Raw genomic sequence first — 24,061 nt, 5'->3', positions numbered from 1 at the left:
GAGGACCTGGAGAAGATCCAGGTGTAGTCACTAATATTGAAATAAAAGAAAAAATAAAGGAATCAGTACAACCTAGACTGTTGTTCAACACATTCTAACATGAATTGGAAACAGGAGTGAAAGATGAAATTCCCACAGTTGCTAAAAATTTATTCATAGAACTTGCTGAAAACATTGCTAAGTCGTTAAATATAACTAATCGTTGTGTTTGTGGTGGAACAAATCAAGGTGAACGATGGCCATGGGAGGCTATGGAGAGCAATATAAGCAATCTCCAAATATGGAAAACAATGGAGAGGGATAATAGGAAACAACAATGGGTACTTCAAACGAGTATAATTGGAAGGAGCTGTTGGCAAAATCTGAAAGAAAATGGAAGACAAAGAGGTAACCTGGAGTGTGAAGGAGGTTGCCTATGGAATGAAACTCAAAAGAGCTGGGATAAATGGGGAAGCCCACTAGAAATGAATAATCAATTTAAGAATTGGACCAATGGAACAAACATACCAAATGGTTGGCCAGCTCCTGGGGGACATTATTGGATTTGTGGCAAACTAGCCTATGCCTGTTTACCAAAGAACTGGACAGGATCCTGTGTATTAAGAACGATAAGACCCAGTTTTTTCCTATTACCCATAGATTGAGGAGAGCGGTTAGGAGTCCCAGTGTATGCTGAAGGTGATGAGCTAAGAAAAAGGCGCCATAAACGGAGCCTGCAAATTGGAAATTGGAAAGATAATGAATGGACTCCAGAGAGAATCATCGCCTACTATGATCCAGCTACATGGGCTGAAGAGGGATCCTGGAGCTATACAACCCCAATATATATGCTAAATAGAATAATTAGATTACAAGCTGCGGTAGAAATAGTTGTGAATAAAACTGGAGATGCACTTGGATTAATTGCAAAACAAAATACCAAGATGAGAACTGCTTTATATCAAAATCGCTTAGCTTTGGATTACTTGCTAGCACAAGAAGGAGTCGTCTGTGGAAAATTTAACCTTAGCGACTGTTGCTCAGAAATTGATGATGAAGGAAAAGCTGTAAGTGAACTTGTAAAAGAAATGAAGAAAATTGCACATGTCCCAGTACAAACTTGGAATGGGATCAATCTAGAAGGATTGTGGGGAGATCTTACGGGCGGTGATTGGCTTATTAAAATCGGAACAGTTGTATTGGGGCTATGTGGAGGATTGTTAATAATTCCATGCTTAATACCTTGTTTTACTAGAGGAATACATTCGGTTATACAGGGGATGCAAATATCTGCGGTACCTGTTGACCCAGAACCAGGGAAAGAGAAAGCTCATTCTCTGATGATAATAAAAACAAAAGAAGATCCAAAATTGATACCAATTCGGGAAGTGTTGACTCGATTGGAAAGGAAAACACGAATCAATACCATGAAAAAGCAGATGAGGGATTGTGAAATGTGCTCATCTGATTCGTGTTAAAAATAGAACGCATCTAACTTGGCATGGACAAACATATTCATTTTTCGCATATACAGGGGAACAAGTAGCAAAATTTTGGCATCATGAGAGCTTAAAATTGAGTCATGTAAGTTGATCTCCAAAAAAAAATAAATTGAACAAGATCTTAAATCAATCCCAGGAACTTTGAGAACACATTCAAAAAAAAAAAAAAAAAAAAAAAACCAAGGCGAAATAAACCACTAGCCGAGTCTATCGTTAGAACAGTGATAGCCGGAGACAGACTTGTTGGACTATCTAGTCAAATTAAACCTGATACTGCCCATCATGGGTGGGACATCTTTTCAGGATACTCACCCTCTGCAGAAAAGGCATTGAATGTTTTAATTCACCCACTTTTAATATTGCTAGTATTTGTCATTGTACTAACAGTCGCCATTTGCCTTTTGTGGTGTAAGATAAAGAGATTGCCTATGAGAGTTTGGGCTTTGCCTAAGGTAATGAAGTATGAAAACTTGGAACCTTTGTAAAGGCATTTACAAAGTTTAAAGGAAAGGGGGGGGAATGAAAGAGCTAAACCCTGGCTATCCCTGACTAAGGCCCCACTCTGATCTGTTTAGTTTCGCTTGCGTCTTTGTTCCCCTGAGTTTTCCTTTCCCCCACAAGGATGTTTTAGCTATTTGATGAGCAAAATTGGTTAATAGATAACATCTTGCCTAACACCTAGGAGACAAAGCTCCAGATATCAAGGAGCCATTACGGAGACATCAAGAAGATAAAGCTCCAGATATCAAGGAAACACACCTACACACCCAGGACACATCTACAGGATTGCTCCTTACAAGAGGAGTTTGCATCAGAAAAGGGGCCCTGGCTTGTGCTCAGAGAGGAAGATTCCACTAATGCAAGGAAGAGTAAGAGCGATCACCAAGGATGATTATGAGGGATCACCGGAGGCGGAGAGGTTTTTTTTGGAAGAACACACCTATTATGAATATGTAATTAATGCTAGACTATAAAAGAAGTTGCTTTGTTTTTCACGGTGTGCCTCTTGGTTGAGCAGAGACTCCCGGCGCACCCAGCACTGTTTGCTTGCCTCTCTATCACCTAATAAATTGTAAACTTTAATTGGAATCCTCTTTGGGACAACATCATTTATCACAGTGTGGTTAGTCTTGGCCTTTTCCTTCCCCTCCTACTCTGAAGAGGATGCTGTCCTCCACAGTATCACAAGCTGATACTTGTCTGCTACCAGGGCATTGATGCAACTGTATATGGATTTCCAAGCATGTCACTTCAAGGAAGCTCAGCTGGGGGAGCTTGTGCTGCTGGAGAGCCTTGTAAGAGGTAGCTCATACAGAAAGGGGCCCTTGTCCGGTTTAGTTATAATTCCAGTGGAAAACTGGTTTCAGTCCTCACCTATCCAAATGCAAAGTAATTTGCTGTGTATCACCACTTTCTTACTTTATCTCCTGCAGAAACTCAAGCACTTGATAATGACCTTACATTCCTGCATGCCTTAGGCACAAATGTAAAACAATCCAGCTGTGGCTTGGTAGCTGTCTTTTGGCAAGATGTGGGGTAGATTATGGGGTGAACTTGTCCAGAACTCTCAGCAGAAAGTTGCTCTTCTCTCCAGTTTTCTAATCTGATGGGTACCTGGTTTTGAGTGAGACGGATAAAGTCTGTTACTGGAGGTGTAAAATACTGAGGTAACATCTGCCTAAAAGCAGCCTGTAAGCTTCTAGTGCATCCTGGTGGTGTGGCAGCATCTGCTGTGGAGCTGTGCTGTGCCAGGCAGAGGTGAAAATGCAGCTAGGCTTAGGGCATGCTGGGAGTGTCTGTACTTACCCTCTCTGCTACACGTTCTTTCTTGTCCAGTTGAGTGATTTGAAAAGTGTCTTCCCACCTCAAGTGGCCCGTCAAACCAACCCATTGATCAGCTCTTCCTGCTCTGTTTGCCATCACCTGCAATTCTGGCGGTGTGAAGTCCGACGGCAGAGTGAAGCAGGGTTCAGCTTTGTCCCTGTGTTGCTGGTTGTGAAAGGTAGGACGTGTGCTACTCGCCCAGAGCTGTATGCTTCCCTACACCAAAACCGGACAGAAAAAACTCCGGTTGTTGAAACACAACCAATCTCCAGGTCTGCCTGGCTCAGCTCCCACAAAGCTGGGTCTGGGCAGTTAGGAGGTGGGGGTACTCCTGTGGCTGAGACTCACCGTGGAGCAGCCTGCTCCGGGCTACAGTGAGATCGGTGTGGAGCATCCTGTCCCCCCTCTCCAGGCTCTGCACTTCAGGATCCCTGGCAGTGGTGCTACAGCCAGAAGGGAGGTGAAAGCCGTGGCTGGGAGCAGCCCCAGAGCCCTACAGCGGTGACTTGTACTTTGTGCCGTTCTTTGTGGGCTTCGTAGTGAGTTGGCTGGGCTCCTGAGTCCTGGCTCGCACCTTTTCGCCCTGTTCTAGTAGAAATCATGTGCCTTGTTAATTAACGACTGTTATGCAGTGTAACGGCTGATTTATTGTCCTGAGAGTGTAGCCTGGTGTGATACCCAGATTTGGTATCCTATGGAGCCCTAACAGAAAAATGCCAAAGGTGCTTAAAATTGCCCTTCTTAAAGGGCTGCGCTAAAGCGGCAGCAACAGGTCACGTCACTCAAAACGCAGAAATCGGAGCCTTTGAGACAGGATGTCACTGCGAGGTTATGCTCTCTGATTGTGTGCTCTTTGTGTCTCAGAGCTTGCAGCTGGCTTGGGGCTGTGCTTTCACAAATGCCTGTGGACTCTGGATGTTTCCTCATCCTCAAGAAAAGGAGTGGAGCACCATCTGTTAAATCATTTCAGTGGCTTTGAAACTCAGTACTTTATACAGAGAGCTGATGGTCTGCTTCAGACCCAGAGCCCAGCAAACTGCCATGAAGGAGGAGAGTGCGGGTGAAAAACTGGAGTGAGCGTAGGTCTGTGCCTACTTCCCCACCCCCATCTCTTTCCTAGGTTTAGAGGGAGCACAGGGATGTTATCTGTCCTTCCAGCTCTATCTCTTCACAAAACACTTTGTTCTTCCCTCTTGCTCATAGACTCTGTTGTAAATGCAGCACTATTGTTCTTGGGGATTATCACTTTAATGCACACTGTTAGCTCCAGAGTTTCTTTTAGCATTTCTTAACCCATTTGTCAGCACTTCATGAAAGCAACAGGATTATGCACCTGGGAATGCTGCTTCTTCGTGCCAGTGATAGTCTTGCCTTGAACGTGTGGTGCTTTATTACTCACATCAGAACGAAAGCGCAAGTTAGAGTGTGCAGGTTATTTCCCCACCACCCCTCGGTGTTCTTTGGTATTCTTGTTTTATAAAAACGGTGGTTTGGGTTTTTTCTCTTCTCTCTTGTTTTTTTTTTTTTGTCTTTTTCCGCCCAGAAGGTAAGATACCACAAGCATCTTTTCTGACTCTCCAGAAAAAAAACCCAGCAACTCTTTTAACCAGCCTTGTAATCCAAGGGGTTGTGCCAGGCAGAAGTACAGCTGTGGCTTGCTTCTGTTGCCCTCTTTTGTCTACGTACAAATAGAGGTTTTGTGTCTGGGAGAAAAATGTTCTTTATTGTTTGAACCATTTTTTATGCCAACCTCTCGTAACAGTTCTGACTTGCACATCTTGATATGTCCAAAGATTTTGAAGGAAAAGAAATGGACTGTGGTAACCTGTGCATAAGCTTTGATGTGGTTGTGGGTAGATCTTTGGCTTGCAATTTTTTTCTTTTCTTTGCAGAGAAAATTGAACAAGAAAAAGGGAGAACTTCTCTTTAGGATCCAGGTAGGTCTACATGTTGCCTACCATTCTCTAAAAGTAGAGCAAAATTGCATTTAAAACCAGACATTTGAAAACTTTGTTTAAAACCAGAGTGATGCAAAGCACTGCTGTTGTTGCTAGCTGCTGTGTTAGCCTTTAAGCGTAGCAAGGAATGTGTCTGCTTTCTTTGTGGAACAGAAGGAAACTGATTGGCTGAAACGTCATGTGTTTGTGAGTAAAACAGTGCTGAATTTCAGCTCCCTAGGCCAGTACACCATTCGTTTAAAAAAGTGTTTTCCCTAGCCTGGCTGTTGTCAACAGAAATGGTGCTCATCTGTGGCTGCACACCAAGGGTGGGATGGCAGCCAGAGGTAATCCTTTTGGTGTTTCACGGCTCCTGCCAGGAGTTTTGTTACTGTCCAGACTAGATAATAAATTAATAACTCATCTAAGCAGGTAGGCAGTGCCTGTAATTGAAATTGATGGCCTGCTTCTCTCTTGTGATGCTTCATCTTAGTTTATTGCAAATATTCTTGCTTCTCATAAGAATATTTTCCCTTCAGGATTTAGACGTGACTTTGCATTTGAAAGAGGACTCGGAAAGAGCAGTGCAGGGGAGTCTGGGGAATTTGTGTCCAAAGAGCAATCAACTCTTGAGTCCAAGGTAGCTGTGCCTTTAACTGCAAAACCTGGCAAGGAGTAAGGTCACTTTGGCCAAAAGAGAGCCATTGGACATCTTTTATAGAGTTCTGGTAGGTTTAGAGCAAACCAGCCTGTGGAGTAGGTCGTGTGTGGGAAGGACAGCTCTGCACATGAATCTCTGGAGCTGTGGTCCTTCTAAAGGACCTTCTTTCGTCACATCCCTCAGTCTGACTCGCTCACCCAGCTGGGCTTGCACTCTGGGCGTTCCCAGGCACTGAGGAGTTGTGGGAGTAGTACTGGATCAGCCTGCTGTGCCGGATGAGGAGTTTGGTGTAGGACTTTTTTGACCCAGGAGGGCTGAAATCAATATTCAGATGGGCTTTTTGATGGGCAGTGGCTTGTGTTCTCATGCTGCTCAAGTATTCTGTTGAAGGAGGTTACCTTCAAGGAGAGAAATCTGGCTATCTAGGGTGTCCAAAACGCCTCGGCTCTTGAGAAGCCTCTGTGGCCAGAATCCTGGCAAGACCTGAGCTGACGAAGAGGAGGGGTACCAAGTGCCTCGGTAGGACACTTTGCTGCGCTCCCTGTAGAGAGTATCAGTCCGGGGGGTGCAAGTGGGCCAGGTAAGTGTTACAAAATGCTGGATGTTCCTCTCTGCTTCAGTGGTTAGATCAGCCCAGATTACCACCTGGTGACACGTGCATGCCCACCACCACGTCCTTTCTGTGCTGGGAGGTTTTGTGCTGAGTTCACTACGTGAACCGGCACGCTCTGGCAAGTGAGAGGTCTGGCTCATGGACAGCAAGTCCCTGGGCTGTATCAGAGGCTGATTGCTGTTTGGTGTGAGTCTGAAGACTCTGTTACATCTGGACACTCTCAGTGCATCCTAGTTCATACCTCTGTTATTTTTTTATAAGGCTGCTGGAAGTTTTTCTGGATAAAGGTTAAAGCCTGTTACACATGTAGTTATTGCATGAACCATGTGAGTGCCAAAGTAGCGTCAGGAGGGAGTGGAGCCTTATTTCCCAGAGCATCTCTTCGCCATGTGTCAGGTAGCACAGCTTATCAGTGTATCTTTTTCCTTCTAATTGCTGGTTGCTCTGAGCTTGCAGAACTGCGTTTGAACTGGTGTTGTCCTGCTCTTGCCATTAATCCGGTTTAAAAACCAAAATCAGCAAATTTGTTTCTGCAAACTTCCTTCAGCTTTCTTTGCCTGAGCAGGTCTTTTTGAGGTCCTTACGCCCTCTGAAAGAGCCTTGTGTGTTTGGTGATATGAGAGAAAGCAAGCGAGCCACAGTGCGAGTCTCAAATCCTTCAGATGAACTAGTGAGTCCAGCAGGTGAAAACCAGCCCGGTGTAATAAAGCATGTGCCCTTGGAGAGGTGTTACTGGGAGAAGCCCATTTGTTGTTCCCAATCATGATACCTCTTTCTTCAAGTCCTGTTCTGGAGCACAAAGGAAGTCACTGCCATTTTCCATAAACTGGGTGCTGCTTTGTAGCTCTCCTTGCACAGGGGTCTGTTAGATATTTGGATTTGCTTACGGTCTCTGATGTCAGTGTGTGGTCTCCACAGAAACGGAGGGTTTCATCTTAATGTGGTGGTGCTGTTCATTTAAGGAGGAAAACGATGCTTAAACCAGTGGTTACCCACACAGGTGGGTGTCAGGATAACGTAAAGCACGTGTCTGTATCTGTGTGCCAATACAAGATGCAGTTAAGGGCTGGGCCCCTTGTGTGGTGGAGCTGTTGCGGTTTGACTCAGGACTAACTAACCTGGGCTGCTTTTTTTCTTCTTCTTTAGTGATGATGGCCAAGGAGAAACCGCCAATAACTGTGGTTGGACATGCTGGAGGAAGAATTGCCATCATTGCGGTATGAGAGAGATGGGGGGGGGGGGGGTGACTTCCTCCCAGCATCTGTTCTTGAGCTGGTTTGTCCCAGAGGGCAGGAGGGATTGCTGGTGTGGGGGTGGGAGTATCATTGTTACCACATTTTCTCCAGTTTTGCTGGTGGCTTTGGTGATTTCAGCTTCTGTTGAAAACCCTTTGTACTTCAATGTTTTAAGCCCTAAAATCTCCTTGAATCTACAAATGTCACATGTCTACAAGTACTCAACAAATACAGGACATGCAGAGAATTCTCCTGAAGTGTTTAAATAAAAAATAACCACCCAACAAACGAAACAAAAAAGCTTGCTAAGCCGCTTGTAATTGTGCTTGTGCTGCAGTGTACATAATCAACATGCAGCTACTATCACCGTGAAAAAAATACTTTGCTGAAGATAAGCTCTGTGTGTGTGTGTGCACATGCAGTGACTAATCTGTTTCCAAGACACACTATTTGTTCTGCACGCTAGCAAAAGCGTCCATGGATTAAGGAAATGGTGTTCACAGATTTCAGTTGTGCATGTGTCTGTCCTTGCATCTCAACAGCAGCTGAAGTAGCCAGGGGTGATTTTTTGTTCAGCTGCATGCACAGCCAAACTGCAGTGCCTTGCAGATCCACTCCTGCCCCGCAGCCACAGTGATCTTCTGGTTTTGATGTTACTTCTGTTTCTTCTCAGGATGACATCATCGATGATGTGGAAAGCTTTGTTGCTGCTGCAGAGATCCTGAAGGCGCACGGAGCCTACAAGATTTTTGTGATGGCTACTCGTGGGCTCCTGTCAGCAGACTTGTAGGAGCATGAAGGTTTTCAGGGTCTTGAGCCGTGAGATCTAATAGAAAAAATCATCCTGACCAGCACTTTACAGGTGAATAGAAGAGGCAACTGGTAGTGGGGAGGATTACATCCTAATTAAGAGAGGTGGAGAAATGAGGTGGTGTTGAATTTTTAAGTTGCTTTAATTTTGTTTCCTTTTCTTTTTTTTTAGTGTGTTATCTCTTGCCCTGTAGGGGGGAGGGAGACAAGGGAAAAAAGAAGTAGTCAGCTTATGAGAAGGGACTAGAGAGGGCTCCTTGCCGTGTGGGCAGCATGAGGAGACAGCCTTTGGGTATCTGCTTCTGACTGCGACTCGCCTGAGGGCGCGGAAGGGAGGGCGCAGGCAGCTGGGCCGGGCTGCCGGCTGCTGGCAGAGCTGATCAGCAGAGCAGCTCCTTGCCAGCTGAGCGGCCTCTCGTCGCTTGCACAGCATAGCAAGGGCTTTCATCCAAACTAAGGCAGCGGAACATCCAGAAAGGGCAGCTTAGGGCAACCCATTCGCAGGGCTGCTCCCACTCTTGTGTCAAGGCGCTGGGAACAAGCTCACGTGTGCCTCCCAGCAGGGCAAGGGGTGCTAGTTAACGTGCTGGCCTTTGCATCATTTTGCTAGCCTTGGATCATTATTGTTCTTCAGTGGCAAGTGACGTGAGGGTCTAGTCCTCACTTGAATACTTGTCTGCACTGTGAAACCCCGCACAATTTCTGGAGCTGCCTGGGGCTGAGTTGTGGCAGTCTCGTGGGGAAGGAGAGTTGGAACGATACCTGCCTCTAATGCAGCTGTGCTCTCCACAACACTAACCCCAAACCTGCAATAAAAAGCACAGGATTTTTCATTTTTGGTGCTTCCTGTGAACCCTCTGAACAGCTGCTGCTGTGGCTGTACTGCGGGGCTGGTGCTGTAACCGGGCAGCTTGTAGCCGCCTTCCACGGGGAAGTAGGGCTTGCTGCTCGCTGCTTTCTTGAGTGACACTAATCCTTGGCTGGAGGGGACGCTTGAGAAAGCCGTACAAGGTGCTTGCGAAGGGCTTTGTCTGCAGGATGATACAAGAATAAATTCCCAAACTGTCATCTTCTCCCTTGATGAGGCCAACAAACACCCTCTGGTAAAACCTATACCACTCTCTAGCCAGCTGATGTGAGGAACAAATCCTGCTTGGAGGGAGCACTGCTGCTGACGGGCTGTCTCTAGCAGGCAGTTGTTTAGTTTTGCTTATCCTTCAACTTCTGCCTTCATCCTTCTCTTCCACTCCAGGATCTAAAATGGGTACGGTGCCAAGGGGCAGGCGATGACTCTGAGAGCACGACTCTTGAACACCAGGCAGACAAGCGTGCCTTGGCACGGGGGCATTTGCCTTGCAGAATAGCGTCCTGCCTCGTAGCTGGTGAGGGTACACAAAAGCCCAGAGCGGCTGGATCATCTCCAGTGTCCAGCACAGGGGAAACCTCCCAGCCAGATCCCACGGGGGCTGCACAGGCCTGGATGAGGTCTTCAGGCTGTTGATGGTTTTCCTGCATTTGCCAAGTGCTACGGTCAGGTTGCAGCTGTGCTCCGTGACCACAGCGTGGGACTATCCCAGCCCTGCACTGTAGGTGTTACTGACGGGACCGACTGACGGGTGTGAAGTCTTTGCAGATGTCTCTGTGCCCCCTTGTTCCGAGCCAGTACCAGACCACGCTCTTTGTGCTGGAAGCCAGCGTTAAGAGTGTGAGCGGCACTGCTCTCGCCTCCCTCCCTAAAAGCGCTCGTCAGACCTGCCCGGAGCAAGGTCAGGACTGTTGAGCACTGGTGCCCCATTCAGGCTTGCTTTTGCTGGGCTGTGTTGGGGTAGAAACAGTGGATCCGCGGCACCAGCGAGCAGAGGGTTGTGCTGGTGTCACCTTGGTCGTACTGGGACCACAGCCCCAGTTATCCTTGGGCTTCGCTTCAAACCTTACCCTGGCCGGAAGCTAAAAGCATTGGTCAAACTGAGGCCAGGAGACGTTCACGTCTCCAACTCCCTACCTGCTTTAGCAAACTGGCACCCTGTGTTCACTGGGCCCTCGAAGCCACGGGCAGATGGTGGGTTGGGGCCGGTGTAGGCTAGAACACAGCATCTGCCCGACCTGACCCAGCCTGGACCAGGTTGCCATCCCACCGGCATCAAACCCCCGCATTTTCCCTCCTGCCCCACCACCCTCCCTTTGCTGTTACTGTAGCACTGTGCTGGTGTGGCCCTGGGTGATTTGAGGTCTTGCAGCTTTTCCCGCCCGTCCTGAGGGCTGTCTGGAAAGCTTCCCCAGTCCCTGGGTGTAGCCTGAGAGCTCCTGAGCCTGCGACTCTGCCAGGGACTGGAGTTAGGGCTTGGGATCCCTCCTGCGAGGGTTAGCTGCTTGCTTCAGCACACCTTGTTCCCATCTCTCAATCTTCCTATTCCCTCTTTGAATTCAGTCATCCCAGCTTGGCAAAGGCAAATACACAGAGCAGAGCTGCATGCTTTGTTTTGAATGCCTGAAAACGGGTATCTCGTCTCTTTGAAAAGAGCACAAGTGTCTGTTCAGCTTCCTGCTTGCCCGCCCTCAACCCTTCTTGGAAATCATCTTTGAACGCCTCACTGAAGGAGATGTCAGTGCTCCAACTGCGTGACAGTCGGACCTGGAGGTTTATTAAGGAAGAAGAAGTTCTTGTTGGTTATTTTTGTAAGCAATCTCCCCGGTTTAAAGATTTTCCCCACCGTTCGAATTCCTCCCCGGGTTGGCTGGAGGCACACCTTCACCTGCATTTCTTATTCCCTTCTTCCACGGCTCTTTGCTTGGGTGCGTGGTGCTGGAGATGCATGTGTTGATGCGGGCAGCAGCTGCCTTCCACTGTTCCCGCCTGAGGGAGGGGTAAAGCCTGCCGGGCTGTTGGGTACAGCCGCCACATGGCGGTGTCTCAGCCGGGCCTGGGCTCCTCCTGGAGGCGTTCGGCCCGGCCTGGCCCGGCCGTCCGGCAGGTGTCGACTCTCTGCACGGGACGTGGCCCTTTGCAGCAACCTGTTTCCAAGCAGTGACGTCATCAGCTGCGTTGTGGGGGCTCAAGCGGAGAAGGCGGCGGGGCGCATCGGCCGCGCCTGGAGCGCGGGAGCGGGACGTCGCTTGGCAACGGGACACGCTGCACTAGCCCACCTGTAAACATGGGCAGGTGGGCAGCTGGCTCGGCCAATGGGTGGCGAGGAGCGGCGGGTGGCGGCCAGTGAGGAAAGGGCAAGGGCGGGCTGAGGGTGCAGAAAAAGGCCGCTGGGTGCAGGTGCAGGGCCACAACGAGCCGGGCTGAGGGTGCGGGATGGGGGTTCGGGCTGGGAGGGGGGGGCTGGAGGGTTGAGAGAGCGGGGCTGGGGCGCCGGGGTGGGGAGAGCTGGCTGGGGGAGTTGGAGGCGGCCAGGGTGGTGGGGAAGGGGACACTTCATCCCCCCCAAAGCGCTGCCCTCGGTGGGGGGCACCCTGGCAGCAGTTGGATGGGGTTTGGTTGCTTTCTGTGAGGAGGAGGAGGGCTGGCGGCTGCCCATGCCTCCTGTCCTCCCAGGACTCCAGGTAAAAAAGCTCCCGGCCTCCCCAGGTCGGGCTCTGTGTTTTCGGGCAGGGCAGCAGCGATGGCCCCGCTCAGCCTGTCCCAGCTGCTGGACATCGCCATCGGGACGCCCGAGATCGGGGCCGTCAACTTCACGGCGCTGTACAGCCTGCTGCAGGCCGTGCTCTGGCACCTGGGCCTGCAGGACCTGCCCGCACAGGAGCAGGGGGACCTCCTGGAGGGGGACCAGCCCGCCAAGACACACCCCAAAGAAGGGGGACAGGGCGGAGGTCCTTCCCCTGGGAAGGACCCACTGCAGGGGACGGCAAGCAGCCCTGAGGTCGCCTCCATGGCTGCCGAAGTGGGGCAGAGGAAGGAGACTATCCAAGCGAACGTGAGCGGCATCTCCAAGGTAGAGGCTCTTCCCAGTCCCCTGGGTGCTCCCTAATGAGACGCTCCCTCCTCTGGGGTTTGCACTGCTGTTGTGCTTCCCTTAGACCAAGGTCTGGTTTAAGCCCAAGCTCTTGGCAGCACATGGGGCTTCACTATGGGGAAGGGATGGAGTTTTGGGGAGGAAGAGCTGAGGTTGAAATGCCGCTCCTCACGTTGCCATCAGCAAGTTGTGGTGGGTCCGATACAGCCCCTGGAGCCCTTGTCTCCGCTGCCCAGAGAGGCTCAGCACCTCTCGAGGTCCGTCCCCACCACCCTCTCCATCCCTCCCTTCCCTACTCCTGCCCTACGGCTGGGTACGGCGTCAGCTCCCCAGGCAGCTGAGAGGCTCCATGAGCACCTCACGGGTCTCATCTCTCACCACAAATCCCCTTGACTCACCCGAGGGCTAAACCCAGCACCAGCGGGGACTGGAGAGGGGCCTCATCCTGCACTACACTGAGCTGCTCGTGGCCGTGCTTCACTTGGGCATCCCCAATGGGAAGAAATAAGCTCAGGTTCAAGGAAAGAGCCACTCTCAGCGCTGCAGGGCCGGATCCTGCCAGGGCTGGCACAGGGAGAAGGCAGCAGGGAGGGTTTCCCCGGATGGCTGAGCAGAGAGCGTTCACCCTGCTCAGGGCAGGCCCCTGCTTGATGGCTCCCCGCTTCGTTAGCAGCGGTTACTGCTGCCCTCCTGGGCCAGGCTGTGGTGGAGAGGGTGGCAGTGGCTCTTTGCTCTTTGGATTGGCTTCAGCGGTCTTGCACGGAGCCTGGCACAGGCAGGCAGGGCTGGACCCGTACCTGCTGATTAGGGTTGTGCGATAGGCTCCCCAGGGCAGGGCTGGGGGTGTCTGGGGAGGCGCTGCCCCTTCTTGGCTCTTGAAGATGTGAAGAATGGTCAGTGCTGCCCGCAGGGCCCTGCGCTGCCCCTCAGCTCTGTACAGACCACAGCAGGGGTGAAGCTTCTGGTCCCCAGGGACCCTCCTCTGGGTCTCACCCCCGCTGCCCCCCTCTCCTAGGCCACGGCGCTCTCCCAGGATCTCCTCAAGGAGATCAGTGGGATGAAGGCGGCGCAGTCCCGCATGGGAGAGGACATCCGGACGATCCAGAAGGCGCTTGGCTTGGTAAGCTGCCGCCGAAGCCCCCTGGGAGGGAGCTGGGCCCTTTGTCCCCCTCCCTGCCCCTCTCCGGGTCACCCCGCTGCCCCTGCCTCATGGCCCTGGGTGTCAGCTGGCGGGCAGGGCACCAGGAGGGACGAGTGGGAAGGCTGTCCTGAGGGGGGAGCAGGGGAGCTCAGCCCACCCCACCTGGAGCCCCCCATCCTCCGCTTGCCAGGGCTGCCTGGGAAGGGCAGAAACGGGCACCGCTGCCTGCAGGTCAGGCTGGTGGTAGAGGTACCTGCGTCTGACAACCAAAGCGACGTTCAGGCACTCGTTAACTACACAGTCGTAGAGAAAGTGACAGAGGTGCTGGGAAGGAGGGGAGATAAAGTTCTACCCGTGTAATACAGCCACAGCCCTGCCCAGCCTCCCTCTGTCTTGTGCCCCAGTTAATTTGTGGATGCTTCTTTTAAATCCTGCTCCTGTGTCCCGATTGCCATCCTTCTCCTCACCCCTCTCCAGGAGAACCTCCAGGATGCTGCTGGACAGCTGCCAGGCCTCCATGACCAGACTGCGTTGGACAGTGATGTGGTACAGCTGCGTCCCCAGGGGACCAGTGCACCCAGTCCCTCTGTGACTGGGCACGGTGCTGGGCAGAGGTGGTGGGGGGTCAGCGCTCCTGTGGGTCCCGTCCTGCCTGGCTCCGTGGCCAGGGCTGACCCCTTGATCACTTCATTCCCCAGAAAAAGCTGAAGGAAAGGCTGAGCCTCTACCCCACCCCAGAGGAGGTGAGCGACATGGTGCGCTGGGAGGTGCTGGAGGATTGCCTGGTGGGCAGCAAAGCAGGAGGTGAAGAAGGAGGAGGAGGAGAAGCTGAAGAAGAAAGAGAAGGTGAAGTAGGAGGAGGAAGAGAAGGAGGAAGAGAAGGAGGAGGAGGAAGAGAAGGAGGAAGAGAAGGAGGAGGAGGAGGAGAAGGAGAAAGAGGCCAAGGTCTGCCAACGGTGAGTGCTGGGGGATCCTGGCTGCAGGAGAGGGACCAAGTGGGACCCCAGCCCCCGGTGCCACCAGCTGCTGCACAACCTGGGGCCTCTGCGGAGGTTTGCTCAGCACTTCTCTGCCCTGCACGTCCCACTGGGAGGCAGGACCTGGCACAGGCCGAGCCAGGGCAGCTCCTCGGCTGGCCAGACAGACGGACCTCCTCCATTGTTTATGCCATTGACGGCCCACAACAGCCCCTCCTGAAATCCTTGGGGTGACCACACAGCCCCGTGTCCTCGCTCAGTGTTGGGCAAGACCACGGCTCCCTGCTGTGCTGGTCTCTCTGGGGCTGGTAGGTGGGAGCAAGGGACAGCAGAGGGACATTTTGGGGCAAACCCCAGCATTTTGGATTGTGAGCCGGTTTCCAAATCCTGCCTGGGGCTGCTGCTCCCGAAACTTGGGTGCAGCCCGTTGGGCTGGGAAGTGGGTCTGGTCCAGCAGGTCTGGGGTACTGAATCCCGTCGCTAGAGGAAAAAATGCTGTTGTGTTAGGTGGCGTCAGTAGGGTGTTGGCTGATCCTCTGGATCGGCTGCTGAAACGACTCCGCAGGCACGAAGGCGACCAAAGGGCTAAGGGGGCTGGGGAGGGACCAGGAGGCCGTGGCTGCAGGAGTTTGGGGGGGTCTCCACAGGGTGGGCAGGCTTTGCCTTTGGGCTCTTGTCGGGTACTTGAGTTTGGCTTCATGAGCCGGGGGATGTGGGGACAGGGGCTGGGCACAGGGTGGGTGGGCCCTGGGTCTGCCCTTGCTGCTGCACTTCTGTCTGTAAACCTGCTCCCCTTTGCCTCCTCTTCCCAGGAGGGCAGTGGGGGCCAGTCTGCCCCTGCTGAGGCCCCCACTTCAGATGCAGGCACCCCACGTAGGCCAAGATCAACGTCGGCATTAAAGGGACCTGGGACACAGCCTGCACCAGGGACCAGCAAGGGGACTCCAGGGATGCAACCTGGCTCCCTCAGGATGCAAGCAGGGATGCAGAGAGCACCCAAGACCCCTGAGACGTGGGCAGGCGCTCCTTCAGATCAGACAAAGACTTCTGATGCCAGCAGCACCGCCCTAGGAACACAGCCAGGGTCCCCTGGCACCAAGACCACCACTCCAGGGATGCAGCCAGGATCCCCTGGCACCCAGACCACCGTCCCAGGGATGGAGCCAGGGACCCCCAGCAGCCAGACCACCATCCCGGGGACACAGCCAGTACCTCCAGGGACCCAAGGAGGAGGAAGAGGGGTTCGATCAAGCCCCCCCAGCCTGGAGCCCAGCCATCCTGCTACTGAGACAGTCCCTGCTGAAGCCACCCACGGTGCTCAGGAGATGCAGATGGATGCCACAAGCCCCAAGGAGGGAGGCAAGGCTTTGCCCAGCGCACAACTTGCCCTGGCAGGCCACCCAGCAGTGGGCACCCTCTCGCTGACAGCCCAGGAGATCGCCCTGGACGCCGCTCCCAGGGCCACATCCCCTTCTCAAGAGCTGGCGGTGCCCTGGGGGTCCTCGGGATCCAGCAGCGCCTCCGAGCGCTACGCAGAGACGGTGGAGGCTCTCCGCCAGATCGGGCAGCTCAGCCATCTCTACACTGCCCTGAAGGAGCAGGTGGCCCAGCTGGAAGCCAGCAAGCCAGAGCATGCTGAGCTTGAGAAGCTGCGTCTGCTCTTCCTGGAGGGAGGTGAGAGCCCTGGCGGGGCTGGTAGGGGGATGATTTTCATGGGGACACCCTGGGTCAGGGGCTCCTCACCCCCAGAGCCTGGCCCCGAGGGTGATACCCCCTCGCTGACCCTTGGACCATGTCTTTCTAGACCAGGAGAGCATCACCAGTGTCCTGGCCAACCTCCGGGACTGGGTGTCCTCCCTGCAAGGCCTGGCCAGCGATCTGCAGGGCCAGAAGGGGAAGGTGAGCCAGTGGCAGACCCCGAGGGGGCTGCAGGGATGCCAGGGGGGCTTGGGTAGGGACGGGGCAGGTGTAGGGCTCCCATGCTGGGACGACACTGGGGAGCCATGCCCTAACTCTGCCACTACTGCGGTTCCCAGATCAGGCAGCTGGAGGATGCCCTTGGGAAGCTGGAGGTAGTTGGAGCCGACCAGCAAGCGGATGGCATTGGCCAGATCATCCAGCAACTGGGGTAAAAGAATGGGAGAGGGTTTCCTACCCCATGGGGTTGCAAGGGAGCCCCCCACATTCCAGTCTGGGGGGCGACGGACACCCCCCAAGCAGCCTCGTGGAGGCTAAGCCTGCCTGTGTCCCTGCCTCGTTGGCCAGGTCCACGCTGCAGGAGGTAAAGCAGGAGCTGAAGGATCTGGGAGAGCAGCAGGAGATGTCCAAAGCCATGCTGGAGCAGCTGGTGACCAAGACGGCCGACCAGCTGCAGGAGCAGGTGAGGTCCAGGGGAAGCGCTCCCACCGCCCGCCAGCTCGGTGGGGTGGTCGTGGCAAAGGTCCTGGTCACATCCCCTGGCTGGCTGGGGCCATCGAGCCTCAGCGTCACCAAGGCTGGTTGGCTGCATCCGTCCCATCTCAGAGCCGATTCCTTCTCCCCTTCCTGCAGCTGGACAAGCTGAGGGTGATGGTGGAGAGTGCGGGGCAGGAGCAGGCAGTGTGCCCCACCTGCAGCACGGACATCAGCATGCAGGTGGGACAGCTCCTCCAGCGCTACGAGAAGCTCCAGGAGGTGGTGGACTCCTTCATGTCGCAGCAGCCCGTGGGCAAGGTGGTGAGGCAGCTGCCGGGGAGGAGCCAGGTAGGGAGATGCCAGCATGGGGGGCTTGGGAGGGGGTTGCCAGGACCACCCCTGGCTTGTCGTACTTCGCTGTAACATGGGGCAGCCCCTCGCTGCCCCCCACGTTGGCTTATACGCATCAGCAGCATGCAAGGAAATGAAAACCTTGATGCAAATGTCCTGTTGGCACTGAGAGCCTGGGGCCACTGGCCGAGTACCCTGGGTCTGTCCCACTGGGCAGCCAGCCCCTCCTTGCATGGCACCACCTTGTCGTCTTCCTCCCTGAAGCAGGACGAGTTGCTGCTGAAGCACATTGAGACCACCCTCGTGAAGGTGCAAGGGGACTACGAGAAGCTCAGGTCTGTCACGGGGAACCTCCTGGATGACCAACACCAGAAGCAGATAGATATCGAGGTAGGTGGCTGAAACTCCCGTAGGGTCACAACATCCTCCGGGCAGACCCCAGGCTGGGGACCACAAGGGAGTTGTCCCCCTGCCAACCTGCTCGCAGCCCCGTGGAGGTTCAAAGTACCTTTCCTGGAGGTTTTTTGGGCGGCGGGTGGCAGAGCAGGGAGTGCTCATCTGCCTGGGAGGCTCCGACCCTGCTGTGGTGCCATGGGCTGCTTTCTGTGTTGGAAGGCTCTGTTCCAGTCCCTGGAGAGGCTGAAGAAGGAGAAAGCGGACAAGGAGGACCTGCTGCTGGCAATTGATGTGGTATGGCCCCGAGGGGCTCCGGCGCCAGCCAAGGGGGTCCCAAGCAGGGTGACAAACACCCCTTGTCCCCTGGGGCTCGGTGGCAGAACCAGCCAGGGGGAGGGAGGATTTCCAGACCAGCTGTGGGTCCCTTGTCAGGTCCCTCTGTCTCCCTCCAGGTCCCTTCGGCTGGTGGGACCAGCCTCACAGGGGTGATGAGGCAAGCAGGCCACGTAGCCGCTTCTCCCTCTCCTCCCAACACAAGCTGGCCCTGCCCATTGTACCTCCAGCCTTTCCTTACCCCTCTCCCGCCTTGCCCTGTTGCTAGAAAGCAGACAAATCCGCCCTGGCCAGCAAAGTCAGTCACACCCAGTTTGAGGCAAGCATGGAGCGGCTGAATGAGGCGATCCAGGAGATGCTGAGCCGGATGACGTGCCAGGAGCAGGGTTGGCAGCAGGCCCAGAGGCAGCTGAGTGAGGAGATGGACTCGAAGGTGAGGGGTGGCTCGTCCCAGCGGTGTGAAGTTGGCACTTTGGGGGCTTGGCAGCCCAAGGCAGCATCCCTCTGAGGGTCCCCCCCTCCTGGCTTTTCCCTGGGGACCATGATGTCCCAGCCCGGGGCAGTCAGCTGAGGGTGTGCGTCCGTCCGCAGCTGGACCGCCTGGAGCTGGGGCCTTTCCGGCAGCAGCTGGAGGAGCACTGGAAGGGGATGCTGGAGCAGCTCAAGGAGAAGCTGAAACCGCCGGACGCTGACAGCGCGGCTGGGATTAAGAAGTGAGTGCGATGGGGACGGGGACGGCTTTGGGGACAGCACTCGCCCCCTTCCCTCTGGCTATCACAGCCAGTGTCTGAGTGGCCCCCCAGTATCTGCCCAGTGTAGCCAGCGAACCGTGGGGATGCTGGCAAAGGAGCTATGCCTTCTCCTCCCAGTAGCAGGTTCCTGCCTAGGAGGGGGCACCTGCAAGAGGGAGCCCTCCTGAACCGAAACTGGGGTGTGGGTGCAAAGGCTTCCTGGAGCAAGGGCAGGGAACAGCGGCTCGTCCCCCCGGGCAGGGGTGCGACGCTCAGCGCTGCGGAGCTGGGTTATGACCTGCCCTCCTGGCAAGGTGCAGGGGGGTAATTAGCGCTGACGAAGCGATGAAAGCGAGGCGAGGGCTGGTTCGGACGGCAGGCCTGGGCACCTGGGCCCTTCACCTTGCCTCCTCGCCCACCCTGGGCAGCCACAGGCACCTGCCAAGTTTTGGAGGTGCCAGCGGGGCCAAGGCGAGCGTGTCCCAGTCCTTGGGGCAGTTGTGATGAAGCTCGTCCTAAAAAACCGTGGGAATCCTGCATCCCTCAGGTCTGGCAGCTGCTCCCAGGCTGGGAGCATCCCACTCCAGCAAGAGGTACAGGAAACCCCCCATTTTGTCTTTCCCATCACCCCCAGTTCCCATGGAACTGGGGTGCTGTGGGTGTCCTTGGGATTAGTTCCCATGGCAGTGGTGGTTTTTGGGTGCTCCCCTCTGCGGATTCTCTGGTGCCTAATAGGAGGTGGAGGTTTCTCCTAGGTGGGAGCCCATGAACAACCACTCTCCCCCATCGTACCCTCTTTAGTTTATAACCAGCCAGCAGGCTGGGCTATTACTGGGATGGTGGGGGATAAAGCAGGCTCGAAACCCCATGGTTCCCCCCTGCAAATGCTGTAACTCGCCACAGCGAAGTGCCCAGCACCTTGCTGCTGCCTGCAAGCCACCTGCCTGCATGCGGGCCGGTCTGTGTGCCCCCCAGCAGCTCACCCTGCCCTTTTCTCCCCATTCAGGGCCCATTTCCACTGCTTGTCCTGCGACCGGCCCCTCAGCATGCTGATGCCTGGCCAGTGAGTAGCACCAAGCACGGGTGCACTGGGGGGGGCTGCATGGGTGGGATGGGGAGGACATGGGTGCTGGCAGTGCCCTGCTGTGCCAGGCACGGGGGGGTGGCTGCCTGGGGGGGTCTGAGCCTGCCCAGCCCCTCTGCAGCACTGCCCATCAGCGGAGGGACGGGGACACCTCCTCGGGGGGCAGCAGGCAGGGGGAATGCTGTGGGGTAAAAGCCCGTGGGTTTTGGGGCATAGCCCCGAGCTGGGGTGGGTCATTTGTCCCCTGTCACCCACCTGCGGCTCCTGCCCTTCCCAGGAGCATCGTGGCCCTCCCGGCCATGCAGCCGCTGCCGTCCCGCCATGCCGGGCGCCCCCACACCGTCCTTGAGCAGGAGCAAACACAGCAGCGCAGGTACAGGTAGGGAACGTGGGGACCCATCCCTGGCCCCTGGGGTGCAGGGGCACCCTGCCCCGGGGAGGGAGAGCTCTTCCTCGGGTGGGGGCGGAGGGGTTCAGGGGGGCCTGGGCAGGGGAGCAGATATGCTACGGGGCTGTGCTTGCCCCAGGTCTGTGGGGTTTTACAGCCCGCTCTGCGCTGCCCCGTCTAGCCCAGGTCTCGGTCTCAATGGTGCCGAAGCCACATGTCACAAGCTGTGTCTGGTCTCAGCCTGACCTCAGGCTCAATGGGGATTCAGGTGCCTCCTGTGAAACAGGTCACTGAAATTAGGCGCTGCAGCTGGGACAGCCCAGCTCCTGCCTCCTGGTGTCCTGGGTGTGGGGTGCATGGACCTGCCCTGGCCATGACCAGCTCGCCGGGGCTGTGGGGAAAGAGCAGATCCAGCACAGTTGTGGGGGGAGCCGGGAGGGACCTCACTGGGGAGCAGCCCCCTGGCCCCCTCCTCAGTGTAGCAGGGTGAAGCACGGGGTGCCACAGTGCTGGGTGCTGAGCATCCCCGTGCCCTGTCCCACAGGGAGCGGGCAGCCGAGTGCAGGTACCCCAGCGTGCCACGGTCCTGCGGGGGCCGGCACACCGTCGGCGAACAGCTGCAGCGGGGCCCTCGCAACCAGCCCAGCACCCGACGGCTGCTCCAGTCCCCAACCGTGCTCTCCCGCAAGGTAGGGACGTCAAAGGTAGGGATACGGCAGGAGCGACCAAGGCTGGGAGGGTGATGCTGAGTGTCCGGAGGGAATCTGTGCCTCAGTTTACCCGGGGAGAGCTGGGTGTGGGAGGGTTGCGTGGGGATGCTGAATTCGGTCCTGTGTTTCAGCCAGCCCTCTCTCTCCTTCCCAGCACACCGAGATGGAGCTATTGGGTCAGGACGGCCGCATCTACAGGGGCCGGAGGGACGAGCAGGTGCCTGTGCTTGTGGGTAAGGACAGTAAGGCCGGGGATCCGCTGGGTGTGAAGGGAACAGCCAGGCGGGCAAGGCACCCGTGGGGTGCCAGGTTTTCCCCCACCCCTGTTCCCCCTGGCTCCCCCTACCCCAGCTCCCTCTGGTCTCTCCTGCCAGGCTTCCTGAGGGAAAAGCCCACACTGTCCCCAAGGCAGTGGGACATCCAGGACACTGGCCTCCTGCTCTCACAGCCCCAGAGCGCTGGGTCCTCACTCAGCCAGACGGCTATGTCCCTCTCAGGGCACCGGGGGAGGGGGGGAACAGGGCACCCTGCTGTCTCCTGGTGGGTGGGGGCAATCAGGGGACTTCACCTGCGGCCGGGAAGGGTGGAATGGGGGTCTGGGGTAGGATGGGGAGAGGCAGGATGGAGGGGGAGGACTGGAGGATGGGGCAAGCAGTCCCCACCTTGGAGGTGGAGTGAGGTGGGGGGCCATGGGGGGCTTGGTCCTGGCCAGTGTCTGCTTCAGGGTGGGGGCCAGGACCCCATTTCTGGGTGTCTCTGGCCAGGCAGGTGCCCCTGTTGCCTGCTCCGTCCTGGGCTGGCAGAGTTGCCTGCAGCCGGTGCCTGCCCCGTGGGCTGCAGGGGGGCTAACCCCTGCCCCTCGCCCCCAGGCACCACCACCCCGCTGCAGCACAGGCCAGCCTCGTCCCATAGCCACCTCTCCCAGGCGTTGAAGTTCCTTCGGCCCCACCAGGATGGATCCAGCGCCCCAGCAGCCCGGTGGGACTGGGGGTCCCTGGCCGAACACCCACCATCCCCACCACCGAGCAGGCGAGCGAGTGGCTCCAGCTACTGGCAATAAAGGGTGATGGGCAGCCAAGCACCTGCATGGCCTGAATGGGGTGGCCCTGGGTGGGGATCTTCCCATCATGCACAAGGAAGGGTCAGCAGCATCCCTGGTCCTGCGGCCACATGTCAGCGGAGGAGCTGAAGCCACCCCCTGTCCAACCCCCTCCCAGGGTCTGTGCTGGCCCCGCGTTGCCGTGCTCCCCCTGACACCCCCTGGCCTCCACGAGCCCCGACGGCCCCTGCCAGGGGAGCTGGTGGCCCCAAAGAGAGTCTGGGGGAGCAGGAGGTTGATGCTGCTGCTGAAGGAGGTGTAACATGGGGACCTCAGTGGGAAGGGTGGCGGCAGGACAAGGCTTAAGGCCAGAAGCAAATCCCGCCCCAAGCCCCCAAGTTTGCTGTCGCTTATCCCAAGGGATGAGCTTCACCGAGCTCGTTTCCTTATCTCCTAGTGGAGAAATCCCCTTTCTCACCCCCTTGTCCCTCTTCCAACGCTGCCATTGATGGGAAAATGAAGGCACCGACCCCGCTGCCGCCCAGTTCAGGGGCAGCTGGTGCTTCCCACCTCCAGAGCAAAGCACCAGAACCCCTTCTTTGCCCCCAACCCTGGGGGGACACGTCCCCTCCTTTCCTTTATGCCACCCCCATGGCTTGGGGCCGCTTTTCCCCAGCCCCTTTCTGCCACCCATTCCGTGAGAGAAAGCCCCGCTGCGTGCTGAGACCTAGCCCAATTTGTGTCAGGAGTGGAGAGGTACCAGGCAAGAAACCCCCTGGAAGCAGTGCGGGGAAGTGTGGCCATGCACGTGGGGACAGCCCTGGCTCCCCCAGGCAGGCATGCAACGACACGTGGCCGGGGGCAGGGATGGGACAAAGCTGGTGGGACTTCTTGGGTGAGCAGGAGGGTGAGAAACCCTGAGGGGAACCCCAGAGGCAGCCTGGGGGGACGCAGGCATCCGGGGAGCATCCCTCCACATGGACACGCACACGCACGCGCGCACACCCCACCCCCCCCCCCCCCACACCCCCACTCTCTGTGCTGTGTCCCTGGGGGCTTCCCCATGAAAATCCTGCTCTCCTGGTAGATCTTCTCCCCAAATTCAGAGGGGGAGCCCCCAAAACTTACACACACACCCCCCCTCCATTAGCAGCTGTGAGACCCCATCCCTGCCCACCCCGCTGCAGTCCCAGGCAGCCACCTCCCAGGGATGCTTTTCAGAAAAAAAAATGGGCGTTAAAAACCTGCTTTGGGGGTGCCCAGGTGGATCCAGTAGGATCTGGTGTCCCCCCCTAAGCCACCTCCAGTGAGATAACTGGGAATACACAGGGCAAACCAGTTGGCACCAGAATAGAGCCCGCAAAGGACCACTCTGCACCCCACGGGTGTGGTCAGGTGTTGATGGGCTTAAAAACACCCCCAGGACTAATTGCATCTGCAGGATATGGCCCAGCTGGGGCTGACCCCTTTGGTGCTCCCCACCGCGCCGCCACCGCCGCTGTCACCGCTGCCGCCACCGCTGCCGCCGCCACCGCTGCCGCCGCCACCCCCCCACCCCAGCTCAGCCCCTCTCCCACCCACTGCCCCTTTTGCTGTTGCTGGGTCCCAGCTGCACCCTACAACCCCCTGCTGCCCCTATAAACATGAGCACCCAGTCCCACATCCCTCCTTGGGTCCTGCCTGCGCTGCTGGAGAGGGTGAGTAGTCCCAGCTGGGTGGGGTTTTTCTTCCTTTTTTCCTTGGAGGGTGTGCTGTTTTGGGGGAGAATCTCCCCATCTCTGAGGATGCTTTACTGCTGTGCCTTGAGCCCCCTGGCCCTTACTGGCAGCTCCAGAGCTGCTGCATTCCCATTTTGGGGGTGTGTGTTTACCCCAGTCGCGTGTTGTGTGAGCTGTGTGGCAGTGGGGGCTGGGTTCTTTATTCAATTTTAATTTAGTTTGGCCATTTAAGCACCAAACGAGGGACTGGCGTGTTGTCTGGAGTCATTGGAAGGCTGG

General features: G+C 56.0%; 1 protein-coding gene across 1 annotated transcript; it reads left to right on the top strand.

The window, feature by feature from the left end:
• Positions 1 to 12,169: 12,169 nt before the first annotated feature.
• LOC147413969 (glutamine-rich protein 2-like) lies at positions 12,170 to 22,085 on the top strand. Its single transcript, XM_086476895.1, has 19 exons — positions 12,170 to 12,499; positions 13,536 to 13,640; positions 14,139 to 14,207; positions 14,360 to 14,470; positions 15,451 to 16,312; positions 16,443 to 16,537; positions 16,675 to 16,766; positions 16,904 to 17,018; positions 17,189 to 17,380; positions 17,648 to 17,773; positions 17,999 to 18,073; positions 18,381 to 18,545; positions 18,704 to 18,825; positions 19,850 to 19,906; positions 20,205 to 20,306; positions 20,860 to 20,979; positions 21,161 to 21,267; positions 21,400 to 21,504; positions 21,892 to 22,085. Exons 1-19 carry the CDS (start codon positions 12,170 to 12,172, stop codon positions 22,083 to 22,085), a joined length of 3,144 nt encoding a protein of 1,047 aa, XP_086333021.1.
• Positions 22,086 to 24,061: the final 1,976 nt, after the last annotated feature.

This window comes from Leptosomus discolor, chromosome 22, assembly GCF_034619465.1.
Source record: "Leptosomus discolor isolate bLepDis1 chromosome 22, bLepDis1.hap2, whole genome shotgun sequence".
Lineage (NCBI taxonomy): Eukaryota > Metazoa > Chordata > Aves > Leptosomiformes > Leptosomidae > Leptosomus > Leptosomus discolor.
This window is presented reverse-complemented; position numbering and strand designations above follow the sequence as displayed.